Below are 16,495 nucleotides of genomic sequence, written 5' to 3'. Positions count from 1 at the left end.
TTGCGTGTTGGGGTCCAGGTTGGAGAGCGCAGGTGCCCAGGTGGGAGCATCAGGCTCTGCCCACTGGCCCGTGTCGTACCCTGGGCGGCTCCCCTGCCTGGCACACCCTCACTTGTCCCCACAACTCCCTTGTCCCTCTACCCCCGCACAGCTTCAGCTCTCCAGCTGTGTCCGTAATGGCAGGCAGGCAACAAGCCACCCTGGGGCCAGAGCCCATGGTGCCGGGGTCACTGAGCCTCAGGGACCCTTGGGAATTCTGCTGCTGACAGACTTTCTCTTCTGGCAGCCCTGCCGTTACCACATTATTCTCCCAGCATTGCTTTGTGCTGTGAGCAGGGCCACCCGCTGTTGGGAGATGCCCATGGGTGGGGAACACACAACTCTTGAGCATCCCAGAGTCCCTGAAGCTGGGTGTCCTGCAGGTGTGGGGACAGGGTGGCAAAGTGCCATTGTGTGTTGCGTACTTGTTTTATTAGTCGCCTGTGACAGGCAGCACCCATGGTGGCTGTGATTAACAGAAACATACGTGCTCATGGTTCAGGAGTCCAGGAGTCCGAATCCGGGGCTCACGCTCTGGGGGGGCTCTCTGTCCAGCCTGGGGGACGGTCCCTGTCTCAGCTTCTATAGCCCTGGCTCCTGGTCCTTTCGTGATCCTCACACGTGCTGCTGTGTTCTCCAGCTGGTGCTTGCTTGTCTCCGTCTGATCTGCTGTTCCTGTCTCAGAAGTGGGCAGGTTAGGACACACCCTGCACTCCTGTGGCCTCATTAACATAATGCAGAAACTCTCATTCCACGTGGGCTGACACCCGCAGTACAGGGCTCCGGACGCCGGCCCGTAGCTCGGGGAGACACAATGCAGTCTGTAACCTATAGTGAAGAAAGCTTTCCCCACACCTTCCCTGATGGGTAACAGGCACCCCACTTCTAGTTGCTCACTGCTGGTGCACCTTTGAAGGAGGAGAAGGAAGTAGTGTCTGCCTGGCAGACTGCGGAGGATAAGAGAGACAGATGGGCTGAAGTGTCCCTCTGCAAAGCCTTCTGCTATGTGAGGAAAACGAAGGTTCTCAGAGCATTTGACTGAGGGAACGTGGACCTTCTCATTTGGTGTCTTGGCACCATGTCCTCAGTAGGATCTGTAATGGTGATCGGTGATGTGGTACACCCTTAGTAGGTCCGTGGTGTGACCTGCATTGAGGCATCTTAGCACCCTCAGTAGATCCATGGTGTGACTTGCATTGAGGAGTCTTAGCACCCTTGGTAGGTCCATGGTGTGACCTATGTTGAGGCGTCCTAGTGCCCTCAGTAGATCTGTGGTGTGGTCTGCATTGAAGAGTCTTAGTGCCCTCAGTAGGTCCATGGTGTGACCTGCATTGAGACATCTTAGCACCCTCAATAGATCCATGGTATGACTCGCATTGAGGAGTCTTAGCACCGCACCCTTGGTAGGTCCATGGCGTGACCTGTGTTGAGACGTCTTAGCACCCCCAGTAGATCCATGGTGTGACATATGATGGCATCTTAGCACCCCCAGTAGATCCGTGATGTAACCTGTGTTGAGACATCTTAGTACCCTCAGCAGGTCTGTGGTGTGACCTGTGTTTTCTCTGCAGAGGAGGAGCTTCGGAAGCTGCGAGAAGAGACCAACGCGGAGACGCTGCGGCAGGAGCTGGAGCGTGAGCGGCAGAGGCGGCTGGAACTGGAGCAGAGGGTCCAGGAGGTGCTGAAGACCAGGTAGTAGAGCTGCGTCCACAGTGGGGCGCCCCGGCCCTTCTTGCCTGTGGAGAGCCACTGGGGTTCCAGGAGATCAAGTCAGTGCCCCTGCTCGGAGCCCAGTGGTGGCCCCAGGTCTCGGAGCTGGCCGTCCGTGCTGCCCGGTGCTGGGACACGGCCCCTGCAGGTCTCAGCCCCGTCTGTGCCCCCTACCTTCCCCACCCCTGCCCCCAGCTGCAGGGAGCCCTTGGGTGCAGAGCTCCTTCTGGTCAGGTCCTAAAGCTGGGCCCCTCCTGGGTGGGAGGTATATCCCCTCCCTTTCCCTGGCCGCCTCACCCCCCTCCAGTGTCTGCTGGGCCCAGAGCATCACCCCTTGGTGCTGGAGGCCTGAGAGGAGAGCTGGGGGTCCCGAGCCTGGGCCTCCATTTTGAAGTTCACCTGTGGAGTTACTGGGGGTAGGTTTACCTGGGAAGCTGGCTGCCTCCCTGTGCCTCGGTTTCTTCATGTGGAAAGTTAGGGTGGGGGTTCTGCTCTCACTGCCCAGGGGTGATCAGAGTGGGGACTACAACACAGCCTGAGGCCAGGAGGGAGCGGGCAGGTGTGGAGGGAGGGAGGTTGAAGACGAACTCAGCCTGCAGTGCCCCCGTCACCGCCTCGACTCCTGACCCCGTGTCCCCTGTCCAGTCCAGAGGGCTGATCCTGACCTTCCCACCTCTTCCATGTTCCTCCCCCCACCCTTCCCCAGAACCCTGCCCACTCAGAACGCCCCCCTGCCCCTCACACCTGGCCCGGCCTGTGGAGGACTCTGGGCACACCCGCCTCCCCACCCCACCCACCATGCATGCAGTGGCCTTGGGTGTGCCTGCCCGGCTCCCGCCTTGCGTGGAGGGTACATCCGGGTGGGGAAGAGGTGTTTCCTGCCCCCTGTGCTGCCCTCTGCTTGACACTGCTACCCAGCAAGCAGCAGGTCACTCGAGTGATGTGTGTCCATCATAAAGCCGGCCCTTACTGCCCTCCACGGCCCTCGCACTGTGGCCGGACCAGCCCACCGCCCTGCAGCCCCTGGACCCCGCCCCCCAGCTGTGTGCACAACAGCACGCCCACCAGAAGCTGGCTTCTCCGTGTTAATTATCTCTGTGTGTGAGGGCATCCTCTGGGTGGGGTGGGGGCCTCTGCTCAATGCTCCTTCAGCCCCCGGCCCCTGGTGACCACGTGCCCCCCCCCAGGTTCAGTCCCTGTTGGAGGTGCAGCCCCTGCCTGTCACCACCAGATGGCGTCCTCGGGGTTTTGCCTGGGTCCTCAGTGCTGAGCACCTGCATGTAGCTCTCTGGAGGGTGGTCCTGTTTCCTGTCCCCTGATGACACGCTTGCTCTTGATGAAGGCTTCCCCCCTCCCCCCGGCCCCACCTCATGGGCCGCTCGGGGTCAGTGTGGCCTGTCGGGACCTTCCCAGGGCTCACCTTGGGGCCCTGGCTCATTTGGAGAAGGGTGTCACCCCACTGTGCCGTTCGGCTTGGGCTGCGAGGTCAGCACCCCCTCCCCATGTCACAGACAGGTACATGGGCCCCACAGGCACTTTGCCAACGCAGAGGCCTCGGAATGTCTGTGCAAATTCAGAGTTTAAATTGCATTTAATTGTCCGTCGAGCTGAGATGCAGCCGGGCTGACCTGGCAGGTGCTGTGCCCCCCCCCCCCCACTGCTTCCACCTACCAATTTGTGCCTCGCTTCCTGTGGGGGCAGCAGGTGGCCCGCTGGGCATGGGGCTGACCTGTGTTCTTGCTCCCTCTTTGAGTGTCTGTATCTCTGCCTCCCCATCTCTTAGCCACTTGGCACGTTTGGGGTGCAGGCCTTAGTCTCCCAGCGTAGCGCCTTGGGGACCAACTGGGCTGGCTAAAGAACCTTCTGTAGGCTCAGACCTAAAGGAGAAGGGGCCTGCGGAGGAACAGGCCCCAGGCAGAGTGGCTCCCTTTGTCGTGCCATTTTGGTGGTGGTTCGAAGGGGGTCTGGGGTGACTGGGGGCTTTTGGGGTGGGTGAGCCCATGGAAGGCCGCCCTCACACCCTAAAGATGCAGGTGAGTTGCAGCCGCAAGCACCAGGGGCAGTAGAGAGGGATTAAAACACAGTCATTGTGTTTTTCGAAACTTCTGTGTTTTTAAGAAAATTCCTGAAAAATTGCATGCTCTTGTTTTAGATCTGAAGACAGTGTGGAAACATGTCCGTAACGCATTCATCTGTTGCCTGCCCTAGTGTTGCTTCCCCTGGCCCCTGTTCCCACAGCGCCAAAGTCAGAGGAGGGCGTGGGGAGGCCAGGTGGTCCATGCTGGACGCCGCTTACACGCCTGCAGCCTGCCTGGGAGGGGGCATAGGTGGGAGTCTAACAAACCCTGGTGGTGGTCTGCTGCCCCCACCCCAGCCTAGGCCCAGCATTGAGCACCATGCAGGGTGTAGCTCTCTGCCCTGTGCCCTGGAGTGAGGTGAACCAGGGGAAATTAACCCGTTACCGTTTGCCATGGAGTCAGCTTCAAAACATGGCACACCCATGTGTGTCGCCCGCTCCAGGGGGTTTCCGTGCCTGGTGGTATGAAAGGGGACCGTCAGGCCTGTCCCCCGAGGACCATTGAGTGGACTCAAACCTCCGACCCTTCAGTCAGCACCTGAGCTCATGTGTCCCACCCAGGCTCCAGGCCAGCTCTGCAGAGTCACCTTTGACTCCTGGTGACCCCAGGAGTGTCAGGGGAACGGTGCTGCGTGGGTTTCACAGTGGCTGGTTGGGGGAAGTGGACCACCAGGCCTTTCTCCAGGTGCATCTGGGTGGACTTGAACTCCGACCTTGTAGTGAGCGGCTGAGTGTGAAGCATCAGTCCCCCTTCCCGGTGGGCTCTAAACCAGTTCTATGGAGTCAGCTCTGACCCCCGGCGAGCCCGTGTCAGGAGGGCTGTGCTCCGTAGCGTTTTTAATGGCTGTGTTTTTGGAGGTAGATAGCCAGGTCTTTTGCCCAAGGTGCCTGTGGTGGGCTTGGATGCCGACTTCTTGGTGAGCAGCAGACGCGAGCCGTCCGCCCTCAGGGATTCCCTGAGGAGTTTACAGAAGAGCCTTGGACACGTGCGGCCTTCTGGGTTCCCTGGAGCTGCTCTGACGAGAACATACCACACACGGGACGGCCTTCACAAGCAGGAATGGATTCTCCTATAGTTTGGAGGCTTTACGTCTGAGTTCAGAGTGCCAGCTCTAGGGGCTGGGTGAAAGCCCCTCGACCTTGGGCTTCAGCTCTGCCTCCTGCTCCTGGCCCACTGGAGCTGGAGGCTTCTCTTCACTCAGACGGTACTGGCTGTTGAGGGTGATGAACCCAAGGTCAACAAGTCAAAAGGCATGGTCCCGATGTCACCAAACCCCACAGCAGGCCATTGATTGAGGTCCATTGACAGTGCCAACATGGCAGACAACACGGCAGGCTGCTGAATAACAACTTGGCTCCACTTGGGGTTTAAATGCTCCAAAGGGCACAGGCCGTTCTCCAAGCTGCTCCTTATTCACTGGGAGCAGACCACGTCCCTAGGCAGCTACTCAGCTGCCCCAGTGTAGTCCACCATGGAGCTGATCGCCAGTCTCATCATGAGGAATAACTGCCTCCAGCTGCCCAGCCGCTCAGCCGGGCCCCACGGAGCTGACACACAACCTTGATTCCCACACGGCCCGGCTCATTTGTTTGATCATTGACAGATCTCAGCTGCAGAGGCTCAGAGGCACCTTGAAGAGTTAGCAGCTGTTAGAGACGCGAGGGGGTCCTTGTCATAAGCAGTCACACAGCATGATGTAACTCTGAAGATGCCCTCTCCGTGTTCCACGTGTCATCAGAAGCAGTGGTGGGACAGCTTGCCAGGACGTTGGCAAGAATACCTCTGTCTCCCTTTTGGTTAAGAGAAGTGGTTTTGTCTGACTGCTTTCTGTGCCTGTTAGCACCAGCTCCCAGAGTCCACACGTGGCGGTTGCTCCCAGCGGGTGATTGTCCTAGGAAGAGTCCCTCGGTCTGTCCCACAGTGTTGTTAGACACAGAACATGGTGCGAGCCACCAGTGCGGGAGCCCCAGGCTGGGGCTGGCAGGACGAGCACACACCTGGGCGGAGGTGTTGGCAGGTGCAGCGCTTTGTGCTTCCGTGAAGGGCATCTTCCGGAAGCCCCAGTCCTGGCCAGGAGGCCCCCCTGGACTCTGGGCCGTGGTTACTACCCAGACTAGACCCCGGGTCTCCCCTTCTGCTCCGTGGTCCATGTTGCTGGATGCGCCAGGTGTGGGTGGTCATGAGGGTGGTGGGGACCACAGCTTCTCTCCAGGTCTCTACTCCTTGGGTGTCCTTCCCATCCCCTCTTCCTTAGGTGCACACTCACCCTGCAGCCCCGCCTCCTGGTGGGTGCACCTGCCCCCTACCCCCCTGCTGTCTCCCTGGCCAGTGAGTCCTGTGCCCTGGCTGCCTGGTCCACAGTGTGACCACAGCCTCCAAGAGCGTGAACTGGGCTGGTTCGCAGAAGGGCTAATGGGGTCGAGTGCGGCACACAGAGCAGCCCTGATCCCTGATCACTGGTGACGTGTGTGCCCGTCCTCCAGCCTCCACCAAGGTCTGCCCGGGGCACTACCCTTCCAACAGCCTGGCTCCCTGTTGTTGGGGGGGCTCTTTGCAGGCAGGTGCAGGGGGTACATCTGCACCCAGCCCAGGGCAGGACCGTTGGGGCCGAGTGGGCTGGCCAGAGACCAGGGCAGAGGCCCCACCGAGGCACAGGTCCAGGCAGCCAGGGGGACAGGCCAGTATTTAGGACCCAGGAGGGCTTGCAGCCCTACCAACACGGTCAGAGCAAGGCTGGGTGGGACCTTGTTGATTGAGGTGGGGGCAGTTGGTGGGGCAGGTGAATGGCACCTGGACAGAGCCACAGAGGGGGCATCACCCAGCTGTGGCCTTGAGTTCTCCTTGACACATGCATGTGTGTGCGCATGTGTACATGTGTGTATGTATGTGTGAGTGCATGCGCGTGCATTCATGTGTGTATGTGTGCGTGCACGCGTGTGCATTCAGGTGTGTGCGTGCACGCGTGTGCATTCAGGTGTGTGCGTGCACGCATGTGCATTCAGGTGTACGTGCACACGTGTGTATGTGTTCTGCTTGATACGTGTGTACATGTGTGCATGTGTGTGCGTGAAGAAGTATTTTATGTGTGTGAAGAAGTGTCTTGTTGCCAGCAGGCTACTCCCTTGTGGGGGAAGTGGCAACTCAGTGGTAGAAGTTCAGCTGCCACGTGGGAGACCCGGGTTTGCTTCCCGGCCAGGGCACCTCGCGTGCGGCCACCGCCCGTCCGTCCGTGGAGGCTGCTGGGGTGCTGAGCAGGCTTCGGTGGGGCCTCCAACTGAGACTTGGGAGAGCGGCCTGGGGGTCTGCTCCAGAAACTCGCCAGCGCTGCAGCTGAGAGTGGGGACGGCACGGCACCGGGCAGCGCTGCGTCCCATTCTGCGTGGGGTCTCTGGGTGCTGGGGTCACGAGGGCAGCTCACAGCCATGAGTGACAGGAGAGCTGTCTGTCCTGAGCCTGGGGCTGAAGGAGAAGCAGAGGGTTCAGTTCATGAAAGAACAGAGCGGCTGGTGACAGGGTCCCTGGGGGTGTGGAGGTGAAGCGCTCAGCCTCGAGCCAAACCAGTGGCAGTTTGTTACCCACCCGGAGACGCCTCAGAGGACCCGGCTGGCGGGCTGCTTCCCAAAGACCCCAGCCTTGAAGCCCCACCGAGCACAGTTCCCTGTGCACACAGGGTCGCCCTCAGTCGGGATTGACTCCATAGCAGCTGATAGGGGTCACTTAGTTACAAAAACCCAGTAAGTGTGCCTGTGGCATCCAAGCTCTGTGCCTGCCTGGCCACCGAGATACCCAGCGAGTGAACATGAAAGGGTCCCGGGCTCTGGGGGCTGGTCCGCCGGAGCAGAGCTCGGACAGACGGCTGCCTTGCAGAGGGCAGAGCCCCACCCGCACCTTTATGCTGACAGCCACTTGCCTCTTCCCTCTCTGTCAGGTCCGAGGAGCCGCCGGTGCAGCAGCCCCCCAAAGGACAGGTCCCGGCTAACAATGGAGCAGGTAAGCCTCGGGGCAGGGGTTGGTTCTGACCCTGGGCCTGCTGCACAGCTCAGTCTACCCGTAGCAGAACTGGGTCAGCATTCTAATGTGATCTGGTGACGAATCGGCAAGCGAGAGTCACCCAGCCAAAGCCCCGGCCCGCCTTCTCTTCAAAGTCCAGCCGCCGCCTCACCTCCCAAGCGAGGACCGTGGAGAGGTGATGCCATCCACCCCCCAGTTGTTGGCTTGGTGGCCTGTGTTCATTGCCTGGGTGCCAGGGGGACTGCACAGGCGGTGGCCGTGGGTTGGGGACAGGCCCTTTGCTCCTTTCCTTCCCTCCCTGAGCTCCTGCTCTTTCTCACTGAATACTCGGTCATCGTCATCGATGCTGAGGTCGGCGTGGGAAGACACTGAGGGCCCCACCAGACCCACAGAGTCCTGGCCATCACGCTGTCCCTGTGGAAAGGGGCTGTGCTCACTGTGAGCCCCACCCTAGGGTGCAGACAGGAAACAGGCCCGGGAGGTGTGCCCCTCATGGAGCACCCCCAATCCACCGAGCCTGCTCAGAACTGGGTCTCCCAGGCCCAGTCAGGGCCATCACATTTGCCCTCAGAGGTTAGATGGTGCACACCCTCTGGTGAGGTCTGGTCCCAGAGCCTCCTGGGTGCCCGGTTCTCGCCCACCGAAGCTGGCTCAGCTGTGGGCCTGGCAGCACGTACCGTGGACAGAGCTCAGCCTGTCAGACCCCTGGCCCAGGCTTGAATCTCCAACCCGTTGCCTGAGATCTTCACACGTCATACAGAGATGGACCGTCTCCTGCCCTCAAAGACAAGGGTCGGAGTGCGAAGGGAAGGTCCTCACCCACGTCCTCCTGTCCAGAGCCCATCCTGATAGCCGTAACGCACATGGTCCGGGGACAGCGTGTGCTGGGGGAGGGACAATGGTACCAAATGCCAGCCTTCCATCCCCACCCTGGAAGGAGGGCAGGCGCCCTGGGAGGGTGGAGCGGTGGGGGCCGGCCGAGAAAGGAGGGTGAGGGCCGAGGCTTGGCAGGGTTTCTCTTTCGTCCAGGGAATGAGTGTTCTGGCGGTAGCCTGCAAGAGGACAGCCAGAGGCCCTCGTGGTCCTGGCTAAAGCAGAGAGGCTGGCGCGGGAGCGGGCGCAGGGTGAGGGAAGCCCCGGCCTGTTCAGGCAGTAGCCTCGTGTTCCCGGGACCTGGGGAACACGAGCCGCAGCCAGTGCCTGTGTTCACAGTGTGGAAAAGGTTAGGAAAAACGGAAAAGAAGGATGGTGCTTTGTGACGTGAACGTTGTGTGAAGTTTTGCTAGCACTCAGCCACGCCCACAGCTTCCACATTGTCCACGGCTCCTTTCCTACCGTGTGTAAGGACAGGGTTGAGTGACAGTGACAGGGCCTGGGCCTGGGCGGCCTTGCAAAACCTGGAGCCTCCACTCTCAGGCGTTTTGCAGAGCATTCCCCGCCTTCTCTCGGCTTAGGAACTTTGCTCCAAATACGGAGCCCTGCTGGGACAGCGGTGAAGGGCTCAGTCACTAACTGAAAGGTTGGCGGTTTGAACCTACCCAGTGGCTCTCTGGAGGAAGGTTTCGCGATCAGCTTCCATAAATAGGGGAAAAAAAAAACCAAACTCGCTGCCGTCGAGTTGATTCTGACCCACAGCAACACCCATTAGGTGTCCGAGGCTGTAAATCTTTATGGAAGCAGATTGCCCCATCTTCCTTCTGCGGAGTGGCTGGTGGCTTCAAACCACTGACCTTTTGGTTAGCAGCCAAATGCCTTAACCACTACACCACCAGAGCTTGTTGCCATAAAGATTATAGCCTAGCAAACCTATGAGTTGAGAAAACAGTGTCATCTAACAATACCTAACAACAACAGATCCTTAAGTAAGAAAGAAGTGCTGTAACCGGCAGACCCTTGACCGAGAAACTGAGACACCGTAGGCCTTCAGCTCAGCCTCTGTGACGCTGTTGCTGTTAGTCGGCTCCGACTCACACCGATCCGACATGGGACCGGACGAGGCAGTGCCTGGTCCCTCACCGCCTCCCTGTCACTGCCCTGCTTGAGCCCGTTGTTGCAGCCGCCGTGTCAGTCCGTCTCATTGGGGGTCATCTTCACTGAGCCTGATGTCCCTCTCCAGGGACCGGTCCCTCCTGATAACATGTCCAGAGCCCTTGGGATGAAGTTTTACCATCTTTCTCCTGAGGAGCATCCTGGCTGGACTCCTCGCGAGGCAGAGCCATCCCTCCTAGCGCCCGTGGCAGATTCCGTGCCCTTCACCAGCCGTTCAGTTCCTCCATCCAGCCCTTACACGCCTGCGAGGTCATTGAGAGTAGCAGGACGTAGGTCAGGCACACCCTATCCTCAGGCACACCTTTGCTCTTTAACACTTCAGAGAAGGCTTGTAGCAGGTCTGCCCAGAGCAGTACCTCACCTGGCTTCCTGACGGCTGCTTCCATGGGCATGGACTGGATCTAAGGAAAATGAAGTTCCTGACGACTACACTCTTCTCTCCCTTTATCGTGGTGTTGCTTGTTGATCCAGTTTTGAGGACTTTTTCTTTCTGGAACTGTGGAACTTTGTAATCCTCTAGGCCCTTAACTTAGAATCTTTGTGACTCTCGGGTTAGGGTGCCAGAGGCAGACCCCCAAGTGACCCCAAGCGTGTGTTTTCCTTCTGGTGCTCAGGCTCCTTTGTGCCTGGGGCCTCTGGTCCTGAGCCGTTGACCCTTGTGTCCAACAGCTTTCAGTCTCAGTCTGCCCCGGGCACAGAATAGCCGAGAGCTCACTGATGCTGTCCCGTGGCTCCGTGCTCCTTAACGCTGGTCACACAGCGCCCCCTTCAGGCGATTTCACAGCCTGATTCTCAAGGTACCGACTGTGAGTGGCAGGACTGGTCTGAAGCCCAAAAGTGTTCCAGCGTCTGCAGTCTGGGTCCCTGTGTAAAGGTTGCCGCTCCTGGTGAGCAGACTAAAGTGGTCACACACGGGCGTCTGCCTGTGAGTCACCGGACTTGGCGACTTCCCTCACCGTGGCTTGTCCCCTTGCAGGATGCACACTTACGCAGGGTTCATGGGCAGGGGCCCACACAGCCATTCCCAGAGGAAGGTGGGATAGAGAGGGGAGAGAGAAGGGAGGTCGCAGGGGTGCCTGTCAGCAGCAGAGGAGCCGGGTGTGAGAACCTCGGTGTTGCGGCAGGAGCAGTGGGCTGACGCCAACGAGCCTGGCTGCCTGTGGCATTGATGCATCAGGGTGGGAACTGGGTCACGTCCCCGTCGAGAGAGCTCAGCCTGGAGGGGCCCAGCTCTGGCAGTTCATCTTCCAGCTTTGAAGAGCAGTCCTGCACGGGAATAGCCCGGCTGTCTTGAGCCCCTGGCCTGGTGGTGGGCACCCTCTGTGGGCTGCTTCCTGCCCCAGGGAGCCCGCCGGCAGGCACAGACTCTAAGCTGAGGAGGGGGCGTGCAGGCCCTCGGCGGGCCCTCACTGGGACTCCACCTGTCTCCACAGACCGCTGGGGCCAGGGGCTGTGCGCCCGCCTGCACAAGTGGTTCTACCTCAGGTTCGGGGAGTACGTGGAGGACTTCCGGTTCCAGCCCGAGGAGAGCACGGTCGAGGCAGAGGAGCCCCTCAGTGCCAGGAGGTAGGCTGCCTGCCCACCGTGGGGCGGCTCTGTGTGGGCCAGGGCCACCGTTGCAGGACTCGGGGTGAAACGCCCCTGCCCTCCTGTCATGCTCAGCGGGAGCGCTGCAAGCCCGTGTGGGCAAGGAGCGCTGTGGTTTCGCCGTGGGTGGTGGCCCTGGGCATGGGGTGGCTGGTGGCCCTGGGCATGGGGTGGGCATGTGCGCTGAGGACGTCCTCCTGTGCTCCACGGGGCAGGGGTGCCCGCAGCGCGTGGAGCTGGCCAATGTTAACTGCCTGGCGCTGCCCCTCTCTCCCCTCTCAGGTTAACTGAAAACATGAGGAGATTGAGTAAGTACCCCCAGTCCCCCTGTCTGCAGTGCACACAGTTCCTCCTTGATTCGGGGACAGGGCCTTCAGGGAGCAGGGGCTCCGGGGGCTCCGGCTGAGCTGCTGGCAGAAGAGCCCCTCCTGCCCGTGGGAGAAGGGTGGGTTGGAAGTATGTCCTTGGCCCACCACGTACGGAGGCTGAGAGCGGGTGGAGACCACTGTCCCCGTCCCCTGGGCTGGAAGCTGAGAGTTCCCTCCAGAGCCCAGGAACCCCAGTGTCTGAGGCAGAAACGGGGCTTTTCTTGAGCTGACCTTGGACATCTCCCAGGCCCTGAGGCCAAGGGAAGCCGTCCCTCATGGTTCTGCCCCCTGGGCTCCCCCTCGTCTCCTCTGCCACTGATCACTGCAGTGGGCAGGTGCTGGCTGAGCAGTGGCACCAGGGGTGCTCGCCTACAGCCAGCCTTGAGGTGGCTATAGGGGCACTGCGCTGGTGCAGGCTGACTGGGAGCTTTGCTTGTCTGGCTCCACTTTGAGCTGTGGGTCCAGGCTGACCTTCAAGGAGGGACCTCCCAAAGCTGTGTCCACGGCTGATGTGACTAACCACAGCCCTGACTGTGTTCTGCCCACAGAGCGGGGTGCCAAGCCCGTCACCAACTTTGTGAAGAACCTCTCTGCCTTGTCTGACTGGTACTCCGTCTACACCTCCGCCATTGCCTTCATTGTGAGTAGTGTTCCATGGGGCAAGGCCGGGGCTCTTTGTGGGCTGAACCTGGGCCCTGTGTAGGCTGAACCCAGACCCCATGTAGACTGGGCCAGGACTCCGTGTGGGCTGAACCTGGGCCCTGTGTGGACTGGGCCAGGACCCGTTGGGGGCCAAAGCCAGGCCCTGTGTGGGCTGGAACAGGACCTCGTGTGTCCTGAACCCGGGCCCTGTGTGCGCTGGGCCAGGATCCCGTGTGACCTGAGCTGGGACCCCCTGTGGGCTGGGCTGGGACCCTGTGAGGGCTGAACCCAGGCCCTGTGTGGGCTGGGCAGGACCCCGTGTGGGCTGGGCGGGACCCCGTGTGGCCTGGGCCAGAACCCCATGTGGGCTGGGCCAGGACCCTGTGAGGGCTGAACCCAGGCCCCGTGTGGGCTGGGCTGGGACCCCATGCAGCCTAGGCTGGAACCCCCTGTCGTTTGGGCAGGGACTCCGTGAGGGCTGAATCCGGGTCCTGTGTGGCCTGGCCGGGACCCCATGAGGGCTGAACCCGGGTCCTATATGGGCTGGGCTGGGACCCTGTGTGGCCTAGCCGGGACCCTGTGAGGGCTGAACCTGGACCCTGTGTGGGCTGGGCTGGGACCCCGTGTGGCCTGGCCAGGACCCCATGTGCAGCTGTCTCCTCTTGCTGGTCCCAGCAAGTCCAGCAGCTCCTCCCACAGACGTTGAGCCTCCTGTGTGCTCCTGCAATGTGCCCCCTGCCATCCTTACCCAAGGATGCAGTGCTCTCTGCATGTCCCCATTGTGCCCAAGCCTATGTTACAGCACAGCTGTGGGGGGCTGGCCCCACTCAGCACTGTTCTGCCAGCAGGGCTCCTTGGTGTCCCCAGGGAAGGGCAGGAGCAGTGACTGACCCTCTTCCATTGCAGGTGTACATGAACGCTGTGTGGCATGGCTGGGCCATCCCCATGTTCTTGTTCCTGGCCATCCTGCGGTTGTCCCTCAATTTCCTCATCGCCAGGTGGGTGGGCGGTGCTGCCGGGTGCAGCTTTATCACACAGGCACCAGCCACAGCGCTTCCTGTGTCCGGTGGGTGGCGTGCACGCGGCTCTTTGGCAGCACTGATGTTTGGGGGCCCCGTTAGCCTCCAGGACACCGAGGCAGGGTGCCCACCCCCTTCCAGTTCACTGGAGGAGACCTGCTGCCACCCCCAGCTGGCCCTCCACTCCCAGGCAGAGATGCACCCAGTCCTCCAGCTGTTCCCTGCATCAGGCTCTGGTTTGGCAGGCACGTTCCCCTAGACCCTAGAGCAGGTGGCCAGCAGGTGGCTGATGCATTTGCAAAGGCTCTCTGCTCTGTGAGGGTCCTGGAGTCTCACATGAAGTGAACATGCTGTGACGTGACTGGGTTCCAGCATGAATGCTGGTGGTCTGTAGACGGGGTGTCTGCTGCTGTAGACATTATCCGCCAACACGTTGACAGTACGTTGAGTTAGTGCTATTGTTCTGCTGGTGTTTGTCCTTCCATGACCCTCCCAGGGTTAAGGCATAGGAGGGCCCTATGGGAACCAGCCCTGTGAGGACCCGTCTCCAGACGGACCGGGTTCCCCAGCTCCTGGACACTCTGGGGTGTGTGGTGCCTGGTAGTTGCCCCACTGGTGAATTTCCACTTTAGACCCTGTGGTCTAAAGATGGGTCCCTATGTTCACCTTTTTAGTCAGCCTTTCAAAATGTCACATACGAAGACCGTACAGTGCTTTGTTTTGTTGTACATAAGGGGTATTTGTTGAGTCAGAGATGACTCAATGACACCCAGCAACAGCAACCATGCTCATGGGTAGGAAAACTTAACACCGTGAAAACCAAAGAGGTCTGCAGGTAACATGCCATCCCAATCTGCATCCCATCGTCTTTCTTTAAAGAGATGGAAAATCTAATTAGCAACTTCGTGTGGGAAAGAAAGAGACTCCAGCTAAGTAAAGCACTTCTACAGAAGAACAAAGTAGGAGGCCTCACACACACCGATCTCAGAACCCACCAGCTATACAGCCACAGGACTTAAAACAGCTGGTATTGGCACAAGGGCAGATTCACAGACCAGCGGAACAGAATTGAAAACCCAGAAGTAAATCCATCCATGCACAGCTGATCTTTGACGAAGGGCCAGAACTCATTAAATGGGGAAGAGAGAGTCTTTTTGACAAATGGTGGTGGCAGAATGGAACATCCATGAAACAGAACCCCTACCTCACACCGTATACAGAAATGAATGCAAGTTGGATCAGAGACCTGAACGTAAAACTTAAAGCCATGAAGACCATCAAAGGAAAGACAGGGACAAACTTAGGGGCCCTAATTCAGGGCACAATACACTATCGAACAAAATTAAAAACAACAAACACCAAAAGATAAAACAGATGCCTGGACCTCTTATGATTAGACACTTACACACGTCAAAACATTTCAGCAAAAGAGCGATAAGAGAGCCCAGACTGGGGAAGAACTTTGGCATCGCCGTATTGAACAAGGGGCTAATCTCAAGAATTTTATAGAGAACTTTGAACACCTTGACAACAAAAGACAAATAACCCAACTTGAAAAAGGACAGAGGACAGAAACAGACCTTTGACCAGAGAAGACATTCAGGTGGCCACCAAACACACGGAGCGATGCTCGAGATTGCTGCCAACAGAGAGATGGGATCAGAACCACAATGGGATGTCACCTCCCCCGGCACTGATGGCAGAGTTCAGGAAAGAACACATGCTGGCCAGGGTGTGGAGAGACAGGAACCGTCCTGCACTGCTGGTGGGACTGAAATGGTGCAACCACTGTGGAAACAGCATGGCATGTCCTTCAAAAGCTGGAAATAGAAACACCATATGATCCAGCACCCCCACTACTCATTATAGACCCTAGAGAAATTAGAGCCTGACAGGGACAGATAAATTCACACCCACGGTCTCTGCAGCAGTATTTGCAATAGCAAAGAGATGGAAACAACTTAAGTGGCTGTCGGCAGAGGAATGGATGATCAGCCTATGGTATGTCCACACAGTGGCATGCTACACAACATTCAGGAACAACGCTGAATCTGTGCAACGTCTCATCACGTGGATGAACCTGGAGGCCATGACGCTGAGTGAAGTTGGTCCATCGCACAAGGACAGATCCTGTCTGACCTGGTTGTAAACAGTCAAGGGAAGGGTTTCACACAAAAAAAGATCCTCGGTGGTCCCCAGGGGTGGGGGTGGCGCGTGGTCAACCACTCACTGGCTGAAGGGGAGAAAAAGGAAAGAAAACCCTGCTGAGCAGGTTTAAAATCTAATTAAAACGTTAATTTGAAGAAGAAAACAAGTGGTCCCGCATGGAGTGAGAGAAGCTGTCCCATCTGTATGGCTGACTTTCTAGGTCCTCCTGTGTCTCGGGCGGTTTTTCTCTGAGCAGTAAGCCCTTTAATTCCCTGGGAGGACTCGGCAGGGCCCAGACCTGTAGCTGAGGACATGACCATCCGTAGATCAGTGTGGAAAGGCCTCCTGGCTGTAGTCACATGTGGGCCCTGGGGGCCTGGGAGAGTGCACTGGACCCTCCATTCCCAGGAAGCAGGGGTGCCCTGGAGGCTCCCCTTCCCAGGCAGGAGTTTCAGAGCTGCATCCCCGCCCCCTGGCACCTAAGGGCATTCAGGGTCCCCTTCTGGGATGGGAGCAGGCGCCCACTCAGGAGTCGCCCCTGACTCGCTGTGCACGACTCCGTGTCTGCAGGGGCTGGAGGATTCAGTGGAGCATTGTGCCGGAAGTGTCCGAAGCAGTGGTGAGTTGGGGAGGGCACAAGGCGGCCCCAGGCCAGGCCTCCCCATCGGCAGCCAGGCCCAGAGGTTTCCAGGGGACTCTAGAAACGGTGGGGGAGAAGAGGCTAGCCACCCAGCCTAGCAGCCCTGGGGAGGCCTGGGTGTGTCTCCTGTCGGGGCCTCGGTTTCCCTGAGCCTGTAAAGTAGGGAGGTTGGGGTTGTCCCTAAAGTGCGGCTCTGAAGGGGAT

At 59.1% G+C, this 16,495-nt stretch overlaps 1 protein-coding gene across 1 annotated transcript in view; it reads left to right on the top strand.

Moving 5' to 3' along the window:
* Nucleotides 1-16,495, top strand: part of GRAMD4 (GRAM domain containing 4) — a 53,214-nt gene that overhangs the window by 30,016 nt on the left and 6,703 nt on the right. The window contains exons 3-9 of the mRNA XM_007956238.2: nucleotides 1,611-1,731; nucleotides 7,756-7,817; nucleotides 11,321-11,453; nucleotides 11,757-11,782; nucleotides 12,391-12,482; nucleotides 13,391-13,482; nucleotides 16,222-16,270. Coding sequence (XP_007954429.1) covers nucleotides 1,611-1,731; nucleotides 7,756-7,817; nucleotides 11,321-11,453; nucleotides 11,757-11,782; nucleotides 12,391-12,482; nucleotides 13,391-13,482; nucleotides 16,222-16,270 — 575 coding nt within the window. The remainder of the gene's footprint in view (nucleotides 1-1,610; nucleotides 1,732-7,755; nucleotides 7,818-11,320; nucleotides 11,454-11,756; nucleotides 11,783-12,390; nucleotides 12,483-13,390; nucleotides 13,483-16,221; nucleotides 16,271-16,495) is intronic.

The sequence above is a fragment of the Orycteropus afer genome, unplaced genomic scaffold, assembly GCF_000298275.1.
Source record: "Orycteropus afer afer isolate SDZICR_OR568_19922 unplaced genomic scaffold, OryAfe1.0 scaffold00587, whole genome shotgun sequence".
Classification (NCBI taxonomy): domain Eukaryota; kingdom Metazoa; phylum Chordata; class Mammalia; order Tubulidentata; family Orycteropodidae; genus Orycteropus; species Orycteropus afer.
The sequence above is the reverse complement of the archived record's forward strand: the minus strand, read 5'-3'. Positions and strand labels throughout refer to the sequence as shown.